The sequence below is a fragment of the Schistocerca gregaria genome, chromosome 7 (genome assembly GCF_023897955.1).
Source record: "Schistocerca gregaria isolate iqSchGreg1 chromosome 7, iqSchGreg1.2, whole genome shotgun sequence".
In the NCBI taxonomy this organism is placed as follows: Eukaryota; Metazoa; Arthropoda; class Insecta; order Orthoptera; family Acrididae; genus Schistocerca; species Schistocerca gregaria.
Genome location: NC_064926.1, coordinates 332938910 through 332960260, shown reverse-complemented (window position 1 = coordinate 332960260; position 21351 = coordinate 332938910). Strand labels below are relative to the sequence as shown.

At 43.1% G+C, this 21351-nt stretch overlaps 1 protein-coding gene across 1 annotated transcript in view; it reads right to left on the bottom strand.

Annotated features, from left to right (window-relative positions):
* The window catches only part of LOC126281638 (acetylcholinesterase-like), a 79932-nt gene extending 58783 nt beyond the window's left edge, over positions 1-21149 (bottom strand). The window contains exons 1-2 of the mRNA XM_049980770.1: positions 21023-21149; positions 13482-13616 (exon numbers count right to left, since the gene is read on the bottom strand). Of these exons, the coding sequence (XP_049836727.1) occupies positions 13482-13616; positions 21023-21076 (189 nt within the window). The 5' untranslated portion in view covers positions 21077-21149. The remainder of the gene's footprint in view (positions 1-13481; positions 13617-21022) is intronic.
* Positions 21150-21351: the final 202 nt, after the last annotated feature.

The window sequence follows — 21351 nt, the reverse complement described above, 5'->3', positions numbered from 1 at the left end:
AAATCTGGATTTTGCGTAATAAAATCTAAAAAAGGACAACTGATTGCTTCATTCTATAATTTATAAGTCAGGTAACAGTCGCTGAATGCACACATTTTCCGAATCGAAGGTAACCTGATGAATATTTTCAAATTGTTTACAAAACAACCTTATCCCCTTCAAAACACTCTCCATTATAGCTAATACATATGTCCCATATGTGCTTCCACTGTTCGAAACATTTTTTGTAGCCATCTTTAGAAAAGGATGAGACCTCTTCCCTCGTTTCTTTTTTCACTTCTTCAACGTTGTCAAATCGGTATTGTTTTTTGCCGCTTTTCATAAGTGCAAATAAGGGAGATAGGTTAGGCGAGTAACGTGCGTGGTGCAGCGGGGCCATGCCATTTTTATCCAAAAACTGTCTAACAAAGCTGAACCGAGCTCTAAGATAACCCACTAATCTCTGACAGTAGCTCAGTTAGGTGTCGACGGGCTTTGAGCGCACGTTCCCGAATTTTATCAATATTTTCGTCGATTCGGCAGCTGGTGGACGACCAGAAAGAGGTTTCTCACCAATCGAATGTTGCAGTTTTTAAATAGAGCAAAACACTCGTACGCTTGAATATTTGCCATGGCGTCATCTTCGTAAGCTGTTTTCAGCACAAAAAAAGGTTCAGCAGCCTTTTTACAGAGTAGAAAACAAAATTTCACAGCTTCACGTAGTTTACTTAAACTTTCCATCATAAAAAATGAAACAACAAAAAAACATCTCTAGCAAAAACAGTCACTGCAGATGAACAGAACAAGCCACTTTGACAGCGTAGGTGGCACTGAACTGGCAGTGAGTTGCACTACACACACCTAGCGGCCGAAATGCGTATTGCACAAGCTCCACCCACAGTAATGCAGTCCGGTTTTTTTTTAGGGGTGTACACCGTCTTGAAGAAGACTTAGAGGTACAAGGTATTGTCGTGAGGCAACAATACCTGGGGGACCCCAAGGGTCAGAGTCAGGCACCTAATTACACTACTGGCCATTAAAATTGCTACACCAAGAATAAATGCAGATGATAAACGAGTATTCATTGGACAAATATATTATACTAGAACTGACATGTGATTACATTTTCAAGCAATTTGGGTGCATAGAACCTGAGAAATGAGTACCCAGAACAACTACCTCTGGCCGTAACAACGACCTTGATACGCCTGGGCATTGTGTCAGACAGAGCTTGGATGGCGCGTACAGGTACAGATGCCCATGCAGCTTCAACACGATACCACAGTTCATCAACAGTAGTGACTGGCGTATTGTGACGAGACAGTTGCTCCGCCACCATTGACCAGACGTTTAAAATTGGCGAGAGATCTGGAGAATGTGCTGGTCAGGGCAGCAGTCGAACATTTTCCGTATCCAGAAAGGCTCGTACAGGACCTCCTGCAACATGCGGCCGTGTATTATCGTGCTGAAATGTAGTGTTTCGCAGGGATCGAATGAAGGGTAGAGCCACGGGTCGTAACACATCTGAAATGTAACGTCCAGTGTTCAAAGTGCAGTCAACGCTAACAAGAGGTGACCGAGACGTGTAACCAGCGGCACCCCATACCATCACGCCGGGTGATACGCCAGTATGGCGATGACGAATACACGTTTCCAATGTGCGTTCACTGCGATGTCGCCAAAAAACGATGCGACTATCATGATGCTGTAAATAGACCCTTTATTCACCCGAAAAAATGACGTTTTCCCATCGGCGCACCCAGGTTCGTCGTTGAGTACACAATCGCAGGCGCTCCTATCTGTGATGCAGCGTCAAGGGTAACCGTAGCCATGGTCTCCGAGGTGATAGTCCATGCTGCTGCAAACGTCGTCAACTGTTCGTGCAGATGGTTGTTGTCTTGCAAAGGTCCCCATCTGCTGACTCAGGAATCGAGACGTGGCTGCACGATCCGTTACAGCCATGCGGATAAGATGCCTGTCATCTCGACTGCTAGTGATACGAAGCCGTTGGGATTCAGCATGGCGTTCTGTATTACCCTCCTGAACCCACCGATTCCATATTATGCTAACAGTCATAGGATCTCTACCGACACGAGCAGCAATGTCGCGATACGATAAACCGCAATCGCGATAGGCTACAATCCGACCTTTATCAAAGTCGGAAACGTGATGGTACGCAGTTCTCCTCCTTATACGAGGCATCACAACAACGTTTCACCAGGCAACGCCGGTCAACTGCCGTTTGCGTATGAGAAATCGGTTGGAAACTTATCTCACGTCAGCACGTTGCAGGTGTCGCCACTGGCGCCAACCTTGTGTGAATGCTCTGAAAAGCTAATCATTTGCATACCACAGCATGTTCTTTCTTTCGGTGAAATTTCGCGTCTGTAGCACGTCATCTTCGTGGTGTAGCGAACAGCAAGATACCTTAATGTTTTAAATTATGATCAAGGTGTAAAAGTTGTTTTCTGTTTTTTTCAAGCAACTGCAAACAGACCAACGAAAGTGCACGTAGTGCACACCTAAACTCTGTCCGCAACACTACAGCAAACACTGATATAAATGACTTCAGCCGCTCGTAAAGTTGCAGATGACATGGTGTATGCCGAAGAAACGGCAACGAGACACAAAAATATGCCGAAAATAACGACAACAAATTCAGAAACCATGCTGTCACTTAAAAGTAAATAACGTATTATAAAACTATTCACACAATACAATACAGCAGAGCGTCGATTATCCGAACGTCGGTCAACCGGACGCCCGCTTAACCGAACTGTGTACTCGCTCGCACCTGTTACTCTCCCAAACCAAGTTTCCTAAAGTAGTCGGCGCACTGGGCCACCGCTGGCGGAACATTGCTTCTAGTGGGGCCTTCACAAGGCGCTGCTGACTGGCCAGGCCGCCAGTCTCTGTGTTTCAACAACCGGCACACATCTGTCAGCTTGGCACTGGCAGTAGAAGTAGCGGCCGTATCAAAGCTGTTAACAGCAACAGCTGCGCCAGCTCCGAGCAGTTTGAAGGATTGCGCGCCCCCAAGAAGAGCTTCTCACGGTGCAAACAGTCACCTTCTGTTCTCTGTTACGACCACTTGTGTGCTGCTGCGTGAAGAAGTGAACTTGACGATACAAAATGCTTAAACGTAAACGTGTTGTGCTTTCTATGAGGGACAAGTACGGGATTATTATAAGGTCAGAAGAAGGTGAATCTGAGGCGTTCAGTTGTTTAGATACTGCCTTGCGATGGTCTGAAGCCCAAGATGAAAGTGACGAGTTTCAGATATCTGTAATGAAAAAAGTACGTGACTTCGCTGCTCGTAAGCGCGTAGGCTTGCTTAGACAGACCAAAATAAAGGATTTTTTTACACGTTAATTTTGTTTACTGTGTGTATTGTTCATGCAAAATGCGTATCTAATATGTATATATTTTTGTTTAATAAACTGAGCCGCATACTATATATTCCTACTGAAGTTGCCTTTGTATGTTACTTTGTAATACTAAAAGAGATGCCTGTTTTTATGAATAAATTTACTGTACAGTACTTCTTTTTGGCAAATAAACATGTACTGTTCGATTATCCGAACAAACCAGTTTTCCGAACACCCAGGTATCCCAATTACTTCGGATTATCGACGCTCTACTGTATTTGAAACCAACAGTACTCATGTAATATTGTTTTATATGTTTATAACGATGCTAATACTGCACGTTTTAGAATAAAGAGAGATCCACTGATGATTATGATATTGTCGCTGAAACTAGTTTGGGAAAGAAAATAAGTAAAACAAGTGGTTTTTATCAAGGTGATTTGTAGGCGGTGAGATGGAAAGAATAACTGCGGGACACATGTCTGATCTATCCTATAGGATGTGAGGGAGTGCTCCAACAGATGGTAGCACTGTGATGTCGTACCGAGGCAACAGCAACTAGAGTAACCAGTGTACAACCGTGGGCTGGATCAACATGCCGCGGACATTCACCCATGCAGAATACTCCGACATGTTGTTTCTGTACAGGTATTGTAATGGCAGCGCCCATGCGGCTGTGAGAGAATACCGGAGACGTTTCCCGAATCTACAAACTCCCTGCACCGACGTATTTACCAGGGCTTTTCAAACATTATACTACCCAGCGTATATGTACACTACTGGCGTGGACTGGCGTTGCCTGGTGAAACGTTGTTGTGATGCCTCGTGTAAGGACGAGAAATGCGTACCATCACGTTTACGACTTTGATCAATGTCGGATTGTAGCCTATCGCGATTGCAGTTCATCGTATCGCGACATTGCTGCTCGTGTCGGTCGAGATCCTATGACTGTTAGCAGAATATGGAATCGGTGGGTTCAGGAGGATAATACGGAACGCCGTGCTGGATCCCATCACTAGCAGTCGAGACGACAGGCATCTTATCCGCATGGCTGTAACGGATCGTGCAGCCACGTCACGATCCCTGAGTCAACAGATGGGGACGTTTACAAGACAACAACCATCTGCACGAACAGTTCGACGACGTTTGCAGCAGCATGGACTATCAGCTCGGAGACCATGGCTGCGGTTACCCTTGACGCTGCATCACAGACGGGAGCACCTGCTATGGTGTACTCAACGACGAACCTGGGTGCACGAATGGCAAAACGTCATTTTTTCGGATGAACCCAGGTTCTGTTTACAGTTCATGATGGTCGCATCCGTGTTTGGCGACATCGCGGTGAACGCACATTGGAAGCGTGTATTTGTCGTCGCCATACTGGCATATCACCTGGTGTGATGGTATGGGGTGCCATTAGTTACACGTCTCGGTCACCTCTTGTTCGCATTGACGGCACTTTGAACAGTGGACGTTACATTTCAGATGTGTTACGACCCGTGGCTCTACCCTTCATTCGATCTCTGCTAAACCCTACATTTCAGCACGATAATGCATGACCGCAGGTTGCAGGTCCTGTACGGGCCTTTCTGGATATAGAAAATGTTCGACTGTTGCTCTCGCCAGCACATACTCCAGATCTCTCACCAATTTTAAGCGTCTGGTCAATGGTGGCCGAGGAACTGGCTCGTCACAATAAGCCAGTCACTACTCTTGATGAAGTGTGGTATGGTGTTGAAGCTGTGTGGGTAGCTGTACCTGCACACACCGTCCAAGCTGTGACTCAATGCCCAGGTGTACCAAGGCCGTTATCATGGCCAGAGGTGGTTGTTCTGGGTACTGATTTCTCAGGATCTATGCATCCAAATTGCGTGAAAATGTAATTACATGTCAGTTCTAGTATAATATATTTGTCCAATGAATACCTGTTTATCATCTTCATTTCTTCTTGGTGTAGAAATTTTAATGGCCAGTAGTGTAGCATCAAACGTGAGGCAGTCAAATCAGTTGAGAACAGGGAAGACATTATTGTAGTGGTACAATGGACTCCCAACACCAACGCGGTACATTAGCCATCAGCTCGATATTCCACAAACGCGAGAGTGGCGTACGTTAAATTCGGAGGTCATGTACCCATTTCATTTGCATCCCATGAAACATATGCATCTAGGAGACTCTGCTTCTTTGAATGCTATTTATTTACAGATGAGGCTACATTTACACGCGGTGGTATCAAGAACACCCACAATTCTCATATATGGGCGATGGAGAACCGACATGAGACTAGAGAAACGAGATTACACATAAGGTTCTCACCGAAAGTCTGGTGTGGTATGATTGATGACCTGGTGATAAGGCCTGTGTCCCTTCCAAACTGCATGACAGCCACAGCATATGATATTCCAGTAGAAGACCTTCTTCCACTTTTGAAACACGTGGCATTAGAGCAACACATACTATCACCGATTCACTGTACCAAACAAGTATCCCAGTATCCTAATAACACATTGCCACAGCCATGGATTTGCCGCGGTGGACCCATTAACTGGCCTGCGAGATCAACCGGGGTAACCCCATTAGAGCTTTGTTTATGGGGTGGTTATAAAGGGATGCTTACGCTACGAAGGTAGATACATATGAAGAAATAGTCGTTTGCGTCACCGATTGCTCGCATCACCGATGCTGTTGCCGCATTAAAGCTGTCGAGATGATGTTACATCTGTAACCCTCCAAAGCGTTGACAAATGTATTGAGATGAGTGGAGAACTTTCTGAACACCTCTTGCAAGATGGACCTGGTCTCTGTCGCACCAATACTCTGTCCATCCCGATCGAAAATCGGATAAATGTTCACGGAACTTTTTCGGTTTATATTCACTTCTAGTATCAGAGCTTTCTATGGGAAACGCTAGACATACAGTACCATTTCAGCTTTTTATTCTGTGCTTGCAGCATTCATCGTCCACTTGCACTTCAGTTGTTCACATAATAGGTATGCGTGCAGTCAATAAACATTGTGCAAGTGTTGTAATATTTACGGCTGCTATCTGTTCTGCGTCTGCACGATACGTGAGCTGCGAATGCAGCTTACTGTCCGTTATGATGCGTCGTAGTTCGCTACACGGCCGCGGTGAGGCGTCGAGTAGTCCCCTGTTCGATATTTTGAAGGAATACAACGTTACGAATGGGAGTTCCAATTGGAAGTTGTGAAATGTCCTGTCCCTGCAGTATGGACTTGGGGCCTCATGCGCCACTGGATATTCAAGGGCCACTGAGTAGAATGTCGTAAATTACGGTTGTGTACCTATTTCTATTGCACCGATTACAGTGTCCTATGTGGCGAAATGAAGAAAGTGCTTCAGACAAAACATTTGTAGATTTTGTCATAGAATCGTAATCTTTTATAGAGAGTGCGGGTCCCTCCGAGACAAAAAAAAATTTAAAAAAATGGAATTATAAATTTTTTACCCGATGTGTTATTTTCGAGATATCTCAATTTCTTCAGTTAAAATGAGCACCCCTGTTTGTACATAGTTCCGCGTAGTCAGCGCGTACACAACTTTCCCACTAGAGCGCGCCCCACTAAGCACAACAGTGCAGGCGCAGCGCTCGTCCGTCTCCGCACTACGAGATGGCGCTGCCATAGAGACCGACGAAATTCTGCTTCCGCCGATTCGCGTATTAATATGTAACGCAGCCAATGAGATTGCTGCTAACGTAGAACCTTTTCTCCTCGCGGATCACACTCGCGCAGTGATACATGAACGCGCGAAGTATTATAACGAGTGTACAGACCTCCGATTAGTCAGTCTGCATCTGTCTGCACCAGTCTGTACCAGTCTGCATTAGTCTGTACCAGTCTGTACGAGTTCTACGTTTGTCTGTACCAGCCTATAGTCAAGTTTCAGTCTGCGCCTAATAAGATTACCATATTCGTGTACATAGCCATGAAGATAAATGTATAGACACTTTTGTCAAGTATCAGAGATATATGTGAAAATAAGATTAACGTACCAACACCAAAGGAACTTCAGATTGTCAATTGTAAATAGCATCCAGAACCAAGTTAAGTTATTTTTATGCTTGTTATTATTTTCATAAATGTGTGTGAATATTAATCAAGTTCTGTTTAAAGTTGGTCACCGTCAATCTGCTACACTAAGCATGCAAGTGGCATTTCTATCGTCTGACCTAACGGCAGAAGATAAACACGCCACGATAAGACCACAAGACATATTGCTGACACTCTCCTACTTTGTTAGAGCGACAAGTCAAATAATCTGATTGTGTGTGTACTGAAGGTCTTGTACGCACACCACAATCCCATATGTCCATAATTAAAGAAACAAACTGCTTTCTCCCTGTCCTGTTTCTGATTCACAATATAATCGTACAAACTGTCAACAGATGACGCTACGATCGTGTTCTGCACGGAAGACGGCATTCCGATCAATGGACAACCACGCCAGAAAAGACGTCATGGCACCTATCAAACAGGTTAGTGTTTGCAGGGTAGTCCCACATCCACAATCGCCGTGTAGACAGTGACAGACGTGCTATATGGCAAAGAGAAGGCGCATATAGACTCTCTGCTGTGGAGGGCCGTAGGAAGATAGGAGACAGCAGAGTCGCAAACTGTTGTGGCCCGATGGCTTAATGTGAATCGTTCTGTTGTTTCTCAGAAGAGGCGACAGCTTATAGAAACCGAAACTGTATCCCGGAGAACAGGAAGGGGCTGACCACGCGTGACATCAGAGAGAATAGTTCGTTATTTTTCTCTAAGGGCACTGCAACTGACATCTGACCTTGCAGCATCCCCTGGACGTGTTGTATCGAGGCAAAGGGTGTACAGGAGGCTTCAGCAGAATGGCCTCTATAGTTGGAGACCTGCTATCTGTTTACGTCTGGCGTGTCTTCGCAGAAGGGAACATCTAGAGATGAGCCATCAACATGCCACCTGAACGGTCGAGCTGTGGGCCGATGTTCTTTCACAGACGAGTTTCGATTTGATACGGAGAGTGATTCTCGACGCATTTGCATCTGGGGGAACGTGGAACACGATTTCTGGACTCAAACATTGTGGAAAGAATACCGATATCCCTGATGGTGTGGACACTGATTACGTTGATCAGTTGAACATCTCTTCATGAAAATGTGCAGGTGAATCAGAAAGATTTAACTGCTGTCAGGTACCGTGGGGAGATCTTGGGATCTCGTGCGCGGTTGTTGCGAGGTGCTGAGAGCCCAGACTTCGTATTGATGGACGATAATGCTCGACCTCATAGAGCATAGGTCGTTGATGTTTTATTGGGAACGGAAAATATTGCACTCATGGCGTGGCCTGCTTGCTCTCTAGATTTGAATCCCGTAGAGCTTGTCTGGGATGCACTAGGGACACGGATTGCACCACGTCAGCATCCACCAACCACTCTCCAAGACTTGCGAGCAGATCTAGAGGAAAAATGGGCGTTATGAGATTGATGACATCATTCACAGAATGTCCCGTCGTTGTCAATCCTGTATTGGAGCCAAAGGTGGTCACATCCGATACTGAGAACATTAATCAGTTGCCAGACTGTGTGTGCTAATCTGTTAAGTTGAAAAAGAGAGCGAAGAACATTTTTGTCTATCGTTATGTATGTTGAAGTTGATTACAGTCTGTATTCTTTACTATCACCTGTTTATACTGTTTTGTGACAATAGAAATGCAACCTTGCAAAATTTCGTTTTATTGCTTTAATTTTGGACACCAGTGTACATACCGAAAAGTAATGGTCGTATAACTCTCACAATGGTCCTACAAGACTCTGAAGTTACTTTCATGTAAATAGGGGAAACGTTCCTTTTAAAAGGACATAGAGAATTCTTCCGCCAGTCGAAGCCTGTACTCCGTCTCTACCGACGTTTTCGTCGATGATACGTTTAAATTCCTTTTGATCTGCTTCTGCGCTACCGTTGCCTCAGGGGGACACTGTCGGTTTCGGATTATGAATACGTTCTATCTGAAAAGATATCTCCACATCAGCGTCATACCATCGCTGTTTAGAGTTCACGCTAATGAACCAATGTCTGAAGATGAAACAGATCATTGCTACCCTCACAATCGACCTCTTGTAGTCACGGGATGTCTTTGGGGATTGAGTTTAGCCACGTGGCCTACTTCGATGTATGTGTAAGCCAGGAGCATGATGTCAGCTTCAGTCTCTGGAAAGGCAGGTAAGCGCTTTTGTCAGAACAAGCACTCTTTATCGCCGCCGTCGTAAAGAAAAGACTTGTCAAGCTCATTAGGGGGCCGCGCTGAGTCAGGCGCATTATATATATTGTAATTGGTTAAGGGAAACTTCCGTTATCCTTAAGCACACCATGAATAGCCTTCTTTTTGTCTCTCGTTTTGACAGGAGTGGCCAACGACCTTGCCGTGTGTTAACGCCGGTTTCCATCAGATCATCGAAGTTAAGCGCTATCGGGCTCAGCTAGCACTTGCATGGGTGACCGTTCGGTCTGCCGAGCACTATTGGCAAGCGGGGTGCACTCAACCCTTGTGAGGCAAATTGAGGAGCTCTCCGGTCACGAAAACTGACCTCGGCTGGGAGAGAGGTGTGCCAGTGTTGCTTTTTCATCAGCTATGAACTTGCAGCCACTAAACATTTATTTTAGCCACTTCCCGGCAAGTAAAAGGGGTAATTTGCGGGGCTGGTACATATTTCGTAGCATAATATCCTCTATAATTAAAGTTAAACTATTACAGCCCTCGGTCACAAAATTTAAGTCTTTTGACCAGGTTTCAATTATATGAGTGCCTTCATCAGAAATTAAATATTCAAATTGGCCTATAATATAAGCACAAATGTATGAGAAAAAACTTTTATATAAGAGTGTAAGTACTGGCTAAGAGTACAAGAAAGACACAGTACTATCATGTCACGTATAAGATAAATATCAAGCGAGAAAGGTTTTAGTCACAACAACTTATAAATACATGGAAGGCGAGCCACTATGGGCTGTTCATACCAATAAAGCCACAGGTAGCAACAGTCTGTTGCTCATAGAAGTGTTGAAACCTGGTCAAAAGACTTAAATGTTGTGACCTAGGGCTGTAATTGCTTTAACTTTAATGTGTAAACGGTCACTGAACTAAGCAGCCATGTTTAAAAGAAAATCCTCTATTATTATCCCATACTCTAAAGCCGATTTATCGAGACACTCAACCATGTCAGATATATAAAGTTAATTGAACGTAATTAAAGACATTACATACAGTAACGATTATAATCCTATCGTAACTGATTGTTTAGTTAAGAGAATGAGTAGACAGAGGATAACAACACTTATGTATCCTTCTCAGAAGACACTAAATCCTACCAAGTATTGGGTCCCCATGTAATATAAGGGCAGAACTACACAGGCAATAGCTAACAAATTAAAATCTAGAAAATATACACTAGCTTTGTACATCAGGAATACTTAGAATAGAGTTGAGTATATAGGTTTTCCCTCAGTTTGTGTGGAAAAGCATATGTAGGTCAGTCAGATAGGGGTGTACCTACGAAGCTGACTGAATGTGAAAGAAATTGGAGGCTAAAACGGAGTGTTACACCTTTGCAGAGTATGCCCTGAGTGAATGCCATTTGTTTGACATTAAATGTCAAGTCCTCCATAGATCAAATGAAAGCAGAAAACTAACGTTAACGGAAATTTTGGCTATCAATAAACAACAGAAAATCCTGACCCAATAGTTAATGATACAGTCCCATTATTCAGCCTTGCTGAAGTATCAACAGCGGTTAATAATCTTCTTACCTCAAGACGACATTCTCCCAGTAAATTTTGTGACTGTTTCGTTCTCTCCACTTTGATTTGTCTCCTTGTTCTCCTCTGCCTCTCTCCCCACCCCTTTCCCAGTCCATCACATTTTTGTGCATAATACACCTTAATAGTCTTTCTGTGCTTTGCAAGAACTTTTAATGGCTGAGTACAGTTTAATATAACGTTTCTTGGTAAACACTCCGTATCTATTACATCAATATTAGTTTGGAAAGGTTGAGCATACTAAACAATATTTGTATAATTTGAGTAGTTCCGTGTTTAGATTAGTCGAACATTGTATTCACGGATGTGTACTCATATCTTTAGATTCTAAAACTTTAAGTATATCACTGCATTATTTTTGTTTTGTACTAATGTGAAATTGAAGCTCTGCAATTTTTTTGGTTTTTGTTTATGGTAGACAAACATTGTATTTTCAGTTTTATACTCGTATCCTTCAATGTATCATTGCATAATATTTCTTGTACTGTCTCTGTGTCAAATGAAGCTTTCCTAGCTTTGTGTTTTTAGTATGCATAAATAATATTTAAACATGTCTTTGGAAATAACAATCTTTTACAAATAGAAGCTCTCCCTCTGGTTGTGCGGACTGTCTGTTCAGTCTTAAGTTGTCTTACAATAGCCTAGCAAGCCGAAAGTGGTAACAAATTGTGAAATAAATGTTAACAGTGAAACACTGATAATGCGTTATTTCAGCTTTTAATATGTAGATGTTCTTCCGAGTACTAACAGAATATACTATAAATAAAAAGGAAAACACTATTAGAACAAATAAGCCCTCGGTGACAAATATTAAGACAAAATTGACCAGGTTTCGACGCTACTATGAGCGACGTCTTCAGAATTAAACTAACTGTTCTAAAACATAATAGGTATATAAGACATTAATAAACTAAAGTGTGTACTGACTGGAAAGAGATGCAGTACTTACAAGTCCCATTCTAAAAAATTTAAGCCGGAAAGGCGACGTCATGAAAAGTTGTAAATAAGATAAGATGGCGAGCCGCTAAGGGCTGCTCGTACCTGAGTGAACACGGGTTGCAACAAAACTGAGGTGCCCACGTTAGAAAGTGTGGGCAAGGAAACATGGTGTTGCTACGAGCGCCATCCAGTAGCCGCAGAAACAACTAGGCTACTGTACATTCAAATTAGACACATGAGATTGTAATGAAACTGATTCAGCCAAAACGTAAGCACTAATAATAATAAGATGAAGTTACATTTTTATCTGCTTGAAGCAGAGGTACATTTTGTAACGTAAAACAAAACGCCATTTATGACATACAATAAAACAGCAAAGACGTAACAGGAAGATAACATTTCGGCTAACTGAATGAGGAAATCTGAATCAAAGATCAAGCAACGGCTTTATAGAGTCGAAAAAGTTTTTATTTCGCAGCTGCAGCTGTTCGTTGAGAATGAGGCTATCATGACGAGATAGATGTTTGAAAATCTCAAATTCCTCAAAACATCTAACTTATGCCCCTTCTTTTCGGTATGGAGAATATTGCTATCGCCAATGGCTTTAGGCACGTGTCCAGTAATTAACAGATGATCGGCAAAGGATGAATTTAGGAGACTGGTGCCTTTTTTTCTCAAAAGATGTTCTTTATATCTGATGGTGAAAGCACGTTCAATTTGCCCTATATAATAGGAGGAGCAGGTATCACAGATGATCTTACAAACGCCAGAACTTTCTGTAGGGGAGCGAATGGATTTCAAATTATGAATGAAGTTTCTCTTCAGATTGTTATTAGTGGAGAAGGCAACATTGCAGTTGTATTTGTTGCGAAGCATGCTCTGAATCTGATAGTAAATGGATCCTACGAAAGGAATAGAAAAACGTTTTTTTGGGTTAACTTCAGCGCGTGAGGTGTTGAGCGCAGTAGTTCTTGTGGTTTTAACTTTTCTATTGAAAGTGCTATAGAGGTGGCTCAGTGGGTGGCAGAGTGAAAAAAGACCATTTTTTGAGACTGTGGATGAAAAGAGGAAGCAGGCACGATTTGGTCAGTATACGTTTCTTTTCGAAAAATATTGAAAGTGGTGTTATTGTCTTTTATTGAATCGTAAACAAACCCTTAGTCATCTTTCCCCTTAACCCACCGCCTTCACTGTTTCACGTACGAAAATAATGGCTGTCCTTCATGAAGGATCCAATCTTACTAATGAAAATTTCATCAGTGAATTTAAAATTTGCTACATAATTTTTTTTAACTTCTCAACAAAAATAACTACACAGACAACGTTAGATAACAGGTGTCAGAACAGCGCAGCTAGTACCGCTGCTTTACCGTGTGGGTAATCTCACCTGGAACCGCAGCTCCCCCGTCGGTGGTCGTGCATACGGCACTCCCTTGAAGCTTGCGTACTGCGTGCCCAGAGCGCTGGTCACCACAGCACCCCTCAGGGTGCCCTGCTCCACGGTGACATACACGTCTTGAGCCTGGAAGCAAATTACAGTGAGATTGGTGTGATGACGTTGCAGAACGGGAGACATCTCTCCCACGTAAATAATTATCACCGCTACTCTCCACAGTCACTGAAGCTTCTGAAAGTTTACTGTAGCGAATAAAGAAATTTTACATATTCTGAGTATCAAGAATACGCGACTAAATTTATAGGTGATTTGAGGAGGAACTGAGTGCGAAATTTAGTAACAAACCAACACTTCTGGCAGTAACAACGGCTCTACGAAGCAGTGCACGAAATTGATCTGAGCTTGAAAGACACAATCCTCTGGTAGAGCACTCAGTCGTACTGGGTGGTGAGTGATGTCGGCAACCCGTGACCAGATATTTCCAAGGGTGACACATATCACAGCAATAGTAGAACATCCTTTGCATCGAAGTAGGTCGCGGTAGCACGGGTATAATTAGGGTGTTGCGTTATCTTGTTGAAATATTACATCACAGAGACCTTAAATATAGGGCACAGCCTCTAACCATAAAACATAAACGTAGCCCTCACTGTCCAAATTACCAGCTGTGCACGTCAGAGGTGATCGCGTTGTGTTCTTAACGGATTCCCATAACATCACTCCAGCTAGTGGGCTCCTGTGGCGGTGCGGAATGAAATACGGCAACATTCGTTCTCCTCAGACGCTCTGTACATCGATGTGACCACTGATGTACAGAATCCAGAAACGGAACATATTTGAGAAGTCGACGTGTCTCCCCCGCCCATCGTGTAATCTGGAATACAATATTTTTATTTATTACATAATTACGGTATCATAGATTTCCAGAACTGATTTCCTGGGAGTGACTAACAATAATTTCTCTAGGATATAATAATTTTTCTGTGTCCCTGTAAAATTTCGTTCTTGTGTTATGACAAGCCTCGAAACTAATCAGCTAATTTATTTCAAAAATGAAGATTTAACGTCTCGTCCTCGCACCCCTCCTACCCCCAAATAAATTTCTGAATGCGCCCATGGCTCAGCGCACTGCTGTTGAGTCGCCCCTCTTTGCTGCCATGTGCAGGAAAGGCACAACAATGGTCACTCAGCTGACAGACAGTGGTCCTCCAGATGGCGTCCTGTTGTCCCAGTGAATACTTGGCTTGCTGCAAATAGGCTTAATTCCTGAGTCAAATAAGCTACTTGGTTGAACTACTCTGCAAGGACAAGTGAACAGATTCTATATCCTCTCTGGCGATAGTCGTGTGTGGTAGTTGAGATTCTACATAACTCTGAACATGGCTCACCTAAAACCATCGACTGCATACTCGCATGCCAGTTTTGGGATTGTAGCCGATGAGAGCTGTAATATCGCAGTACTGCATTCTCAATAGGCCATCTCTGGAACAGGTGCTGGTAGGCGTTTCATCCCCTTACACGTGGTATAAGAAAATCATTCAACAAACAACCTACACAAAATGCGACTTGTGAATGAGAAATCCGCTGCGTATTCTTTCCTTACTGACAGTCTGAAGATTGCGTGCTAACTGCTTTATGCAATTGTACTAAAACGCTAACGATGTGCATATCCGTGCATATAGCAAAATTTGGTAAGAATTTAATTTTTGTTGCACACAGCCAACAAGTTGTTGCAATTTTGATGTCTAGTGGAAATATTTATTATCCTTAACAACTAATTACTAATGCACTAGTCGAAGACAAGGTAGTATTTATGCAGGACCACATAAACTATCTGATCAAAAGTATCCGGACACCGATTACTGGTCGACGGCTGACGCTTTTAGCACTTGGATGGATGACTGTCTGGGTTCACCGCGCACTGTTAACATTCCTCCCCCCCACCCCCCACCCGCCTTGCCTTTATGGCAGAGGGAACAGGAGGGGTAGTGGCGTGAAGTCCGTGGTCATCAGTCTTCGCGCCACTCTCCTGGATTAAATTCCAAACCTCTTCGTACCCTTTCATGAAGTGGGGACAAGCGGCGATGATGATAGTCATCTGTCCATCGGATTGGGGTATTAAGCTCGACAGCTCCTTTGGTACCCCTCTAGAGGAGTGTGCTACGCGCCATCACTGGCTTTGCCCCTCTCCCGCCACCTACAACACGAACATCACACTGTACTATTCACATACTAATCCAGTCATCTACACTTAACACATTCACGTCGCCCCCCTCTCAGATCTCATACTTCGAGACGGAGAGATGCCTGTGAGCGTGAAAATCTTTCCAATCAGGTGGTTAAACATCCCCTTTTGGGTCTCCCAACCATTCAAGCCACATGAGTTTACTTTATTTGCGTATGACATTACTATGCAATGTGTCCACTCTTCGCCTCTATGACAGCTCGAACTCCACTGGGGACAGCTTCAATGAGGTGTCTGGATGTCTGTGGAGGAATGGCAGCCCATTCTTCCACATAAACCAACACCAGAGAAGGTGTCTGTGTTGGACGCTGTGGTCTGGAGCGGAGTCGATGTTTTAATACATTCCAAAAAGCATTCCAAAGATGTTCCATTTGGTTCAGCCCAGGAGGCCAGTGCATTTACGGGATGTTATTTTCCACAAATCATCGCCTCACAGATCCTGCTTCATGGAATGCTGATACCAACACTCATCGTCTCTGAACAGTTCCTCTAACCTACGCAGTGTATAATGTTGTAAAGTCTGTTCGTATCCTTTCCATTTTAGTGTTTTTTTAAGTGCAATAAGAGGCCTGCCTCCTAACTATGACCGAGCGAGGTGGCGCAGTGGTTAGACACTCGACTCGCATTCGGGAGGACGACGGTTCAATCCTACGTCCGACCATCCTGATTTAGATTTTCCTTTATTTCCCTAAATCGCTCCAGGCAAATGCCGGGATGGTTCCTTTCAAAGGGCACGGCCGACTTCCTTCCCCATTCTTCCCTAATTCGATGAGACCGCTGACCTCGCTGTCTGGTCTCCTTCCCCAAAACAACCCCAACCCCCTAACCATGAAAAGACACCAATATCGAAACACCACCTGCTCTGTACTTCAGTGTTGGCACTCAGATGAAGGCAAGCATTCACCAAACCCAAAACCTTCTGTGGGAGTGGCACAGAATATAGTGTGACATCACTCATTTCCTGTTATCCATCGTCCATAGGCCTCGCTCCTTACAGCAGCTCAAGCGTCTCTTAGAACTGACTACAGAAATGTATGGCTTGTGAGGAGGTAGCCGACAATTGTCCCCATTCTTTTTAACTCCCTACATGCACTCATTGTGTTAGTTGTTCTGATGGTGGCAATTTGGAACTCACGAGTCATCCCTTCCATTGACTTCATGTGATTTTTTACAATCACCCTCGCAATGCTTGACGATCTCTATCATGTGGTCTATCTGGTGTTGATTTATGTATGATTGTTCCTCTGCATTTTCATTTCATAGTCGCATCACTAACCAGCGACACATGCAGTTTTAGGAGAGTTGAAATTTCCCTGATAGATCTATTACTCAACGAACAGTCGATGTTAGACGACTCTAAGCCCTCCTGACAGACCAGTTCTGCTGTTACGTTTCTCTACTGACATAACCGTATTTCCATCCTCCATATATACCGGCACATTCGCCTCTCCTGAGATCTAGTGGTCAATTCCTCATTACATACAGCTGTCTAAACACTTTTAATCAGATAGTATATTATTAATCTTCAAAACTATCGTCTCTCCTGGATACACACTTCGGACAACACATGCAAATGGAGTCGACCGAGTGCAGCGTTCCCACTGGGTTGAATATCAATAATTTTGCGAAATTTTTTTTCTTACTAAGCGTTTATCATGAGAGGATAACGGAAATGATGGGCAGGAGAAACATTTGGATAGTAATAAGACCCACCCACCTCTCTTTAAGTATCGTAACAGCCGCAGAGATACGGTGGTGAGACTGTGCATTGTCGTGCAGAAGACGACACGAATCATTCGCGAACTACTCTCGATGCATACGTCTGATCTTCAGGACCTGATAGATATTCTTCTACCAGGTGGCTGGATTAATAGTCATTCCTTGTGGCAGGTGGTCTTTATACAGGGTGTCCCAGAAATGTTGCGATTAACTTCGAGGGGTCTTGCGGAACAGATCGAGGATAGGAACCCATTGAGCTACAGGGCGTTTAACTTATAGGTTTCGGTGCCTACAACTAGGCCACCCCTTTGGCAGCAAATGTGACTATGTACGCTAACGGTAAGGATCGCGGCTAATTGCCACGATTGCCGGAGGAGAAGATAGAGCTAGCTGCTGCGTAGACAGGCCTTCTCTCCTATGAATCTGATGCCCTGTTGCCTTGATGAATGACGGTTTATGACACATGTTTCCAGTCGCAGTTTTATTTTTCTCCTGGAACCCTCTAAAATCTTCAATGTTTTTCGGTATACAGGAGAAAATGCACTTAATGTGCAACTTCTCGCACCCAACTTCTCTCGATTCGTCTTACCTGGACCACATCACCCGACAATTTCACATGTCGCTACCAGATCGTGCTTCAGGGACTACGACTGCTTGCCTGTGACGTTGCGTGGGGGATCCGGAAAAATGGTGTCACTGCCCGTCTTATCCCGGCTTGTATGCAACAATAGCGAACACAGTAACGGTTATCCAGTGTTCCCACGGCAGTTGTATAAGCATTCCCGTACGGCATTGCTGTAAATTATGCCAAAATTCTAAATATTCGACGATGATTTTCGTTCAAGAGTTGACGAATTTTCGTGTGCCGTCCTGTTTAAGGTGCGCGTCAAAAGGCTGCCTCGCCGATGCGAGTTTTCCACTAAGTTCCAGCCGTGAGGAAGTATTTGTGTCATTCGTCCACATACTTTTTCAACAAATAATTGTTTCCATATACCTGGCGCATCATGTTGCGACATTGCCTTCCCAACTTTAAAATAAAATTTCACGTTCGTACATTGCTCCATCCCATTCTCACCACCGTTCTGCATTACGCCTCGGTTTCACTCAGAAACTACACGTCTGGACAAAAACACGGCTGAGCGAAGAATTACTAAAATTGGCCCAATATTACCATCTAAATCTGCACCATCATCTATACTCAGCAAACCAATATGAAGAGCACAGTTGAGGGCACTTCCCACTGGACCACGTAGAGAGGTTGCTTCCCTATCGATTCGCATGTGAATCGTGGAAAGAATGATGGTTTAATTGCGTCTAATCTTGTCTTCGTGGTCCCTTCGAGAGCGATGCTTAGGGAGCTGTAGATTCCTCAATGCTGTTTTCACAAACTTTGGAGAAAGGATTTCGCGGTATTGTTGGCGCCCGTCTTCAAGCGTCTGCCAGTTCACAGCTTTCAACGTTCCACTGACACTCTGTCGTGGGTCAAACAGACCTGTAACATTTCGTTCTGTTCTTCTTTATACACTTTCAAAATCTCCCGTTAATCTTATTTGTTTCGGGTCTTGTACACTTGAGTAATACATTATATTGGCTCTTGCCGGTGTTTTGTAAGCAATCTCCTTTGTAGGTTTATTGCTTTATCTCAGTACCCTAGCAACTAACCAACCATGTGCACTATCTACGACTGTACTTATCCGATCGATCGATTTAAAATCCCTAAAACTGTTACAACCAGGTAACTGTATCAGGTGACTGCTTCCAATAGTAATTCGTTTACACTGTAGTCACAAGTTGCTTCGTTTTAGCGTTTTGTAAACTGCACAAATTTACATTTCTGGAGATTTAAATCAAGATCCCAATCTTTACAACACTTTGAAATCTTATCAAGCTCAGAATATATATTTGTGCAGCTTTTTTCTGACTGTACGCCATTATAGATAATTCCATCGTCTGCAAAAAGTTTAAGGTTATTACTAATATTGTCTGCCATGCCATTAATACACAACATGAAGAGCAAGGGTCCCAATATATTCTCCTGGGGTACGCCCGAAGTTACTTCTACATCTAACGATGACTCTCTGTCATAGATGAGATGTTGCTTTCCCCCTAACAAGAAATCCTCAATCCAATCACAGTTTGCTTTTGATATCCCATGTGATTGTATTTTCGTCGGTAAACATTGGTGATATACTGCGTCAAATGCTGTTCGAAAGTCCAGAAATACTGTATCCACATGACTATCTCGATCAATGGATTCGGAATGTCTTGTGAGAAATGCAGATGGCCGATGATTGCGGAAAATGTCCTATTGTCCGAGATATCTCATTATGTGCCAGCTCAGAAAAGTTCTAAAATCGTTAAGATGAGGATGTCAAAGATAGTAAAGATAGTTTTGTTGTGGACCAACTACCGACTACAGCCACGCTACTAATTAATTAACCTTATTTGTTGATTGTTGGTTGTAATATATAAAGTATGTTACAACTTCAGTGTAATCAACAGAGTGTTTACTTATTCATTCCGAGCGAATATCTGCAACTTTTGAAGTCCTGTCGTACTCAGTTGCGTACAATACTACGGTACGTTGATAATTTTTATTTTTGGAATGTCTAATTACACGTTAAAACAACTGAGACACATTTAGAGTTAACACAGCGCATAGGAAACCCCGCACTCCTCATGGCACTGACAGAAAAAACCGAAGACAACACATACACGGCAGTGAAATCTTTACAAAATAAGCTTAAACAAAAAATAATGTAACTAACGATAAAAAAGGCACAGACATACATTTGCAGAAGTAATATGAAACGACAAGAACATCAACACACATTTCACTCACGTTTCCCTCTAAACCTGACAGTGTCAGAACTACAAGAGAAAGGGGAAAAAAAGTTTGGAAAGAGAGTTGAAACACTCCACCAACAGCAGGTTAAACCAATACATAGTAATTAAATACATTCTGACACGTGAATAAGAGCTGTTCACACACACACACACACACACACACACACACACACACACACACACACACACACACACACACATACACATTGAAAAAAACTACACATACCATCACCTAATCATATCAAATATCAAAACAAATACGATTACACTCAGTCACACACACACACACACACACACACACACACACACACACACACACACACACACATAGACATGCACACACAAACAGAACACAGATATCACAAAAATGCATTGAATAGTTGGCAATAACATTCGATCTTTGGCAATAACATTCGACTGTTGGCAACACCACACAAAACAAAACATCAAGAGGCAGTTACGCTAGTCAAATATGGGAAAACAACGATTTTAATCGTATAATATGGCCCTGTTACACGAAATATTAAGCACACTCATGTGAAACTGGTATGTCTGAACATAGCTAAAGTATCCCTCATTTCTTCATTTAAAGAAAAGTCTGTCGTTACGAATACTTGTAAGCCCGAAATTATTCTGACGCCAGTGTCCTGAGAGTAGTGTAACATGTGGTAATAGTCATCTAATAAAGACTGGAAGTAATAGGAGAGAAAAAGGCGCTCACCAGTGAGGACGAAATAGTGGCCACACACACCAGTGCTATTAACGACGAGATCATCCTAGTAATATTGAGTTGGCAGTGTCACAAGTCAGACTGAATAGAAACAGTCATGGTCGGAATTATAACGTCTGAAGAAGTTATAGCCCATGAGCCGGTTTTATCAGTGGAGTACTCAAAGCACTCTACGCCGTATCTACTGACAGTACTGATAAAGACTGTTGTCAAGGTCGAATTACCCCGAGGTAAGTTGATGTCCTTGGCGACATTAAGCTGCAATCTACAACTGTAGCTTTGGGAAACCATCGTCGCCAGTTTTGTAAAGGCCATGTCGC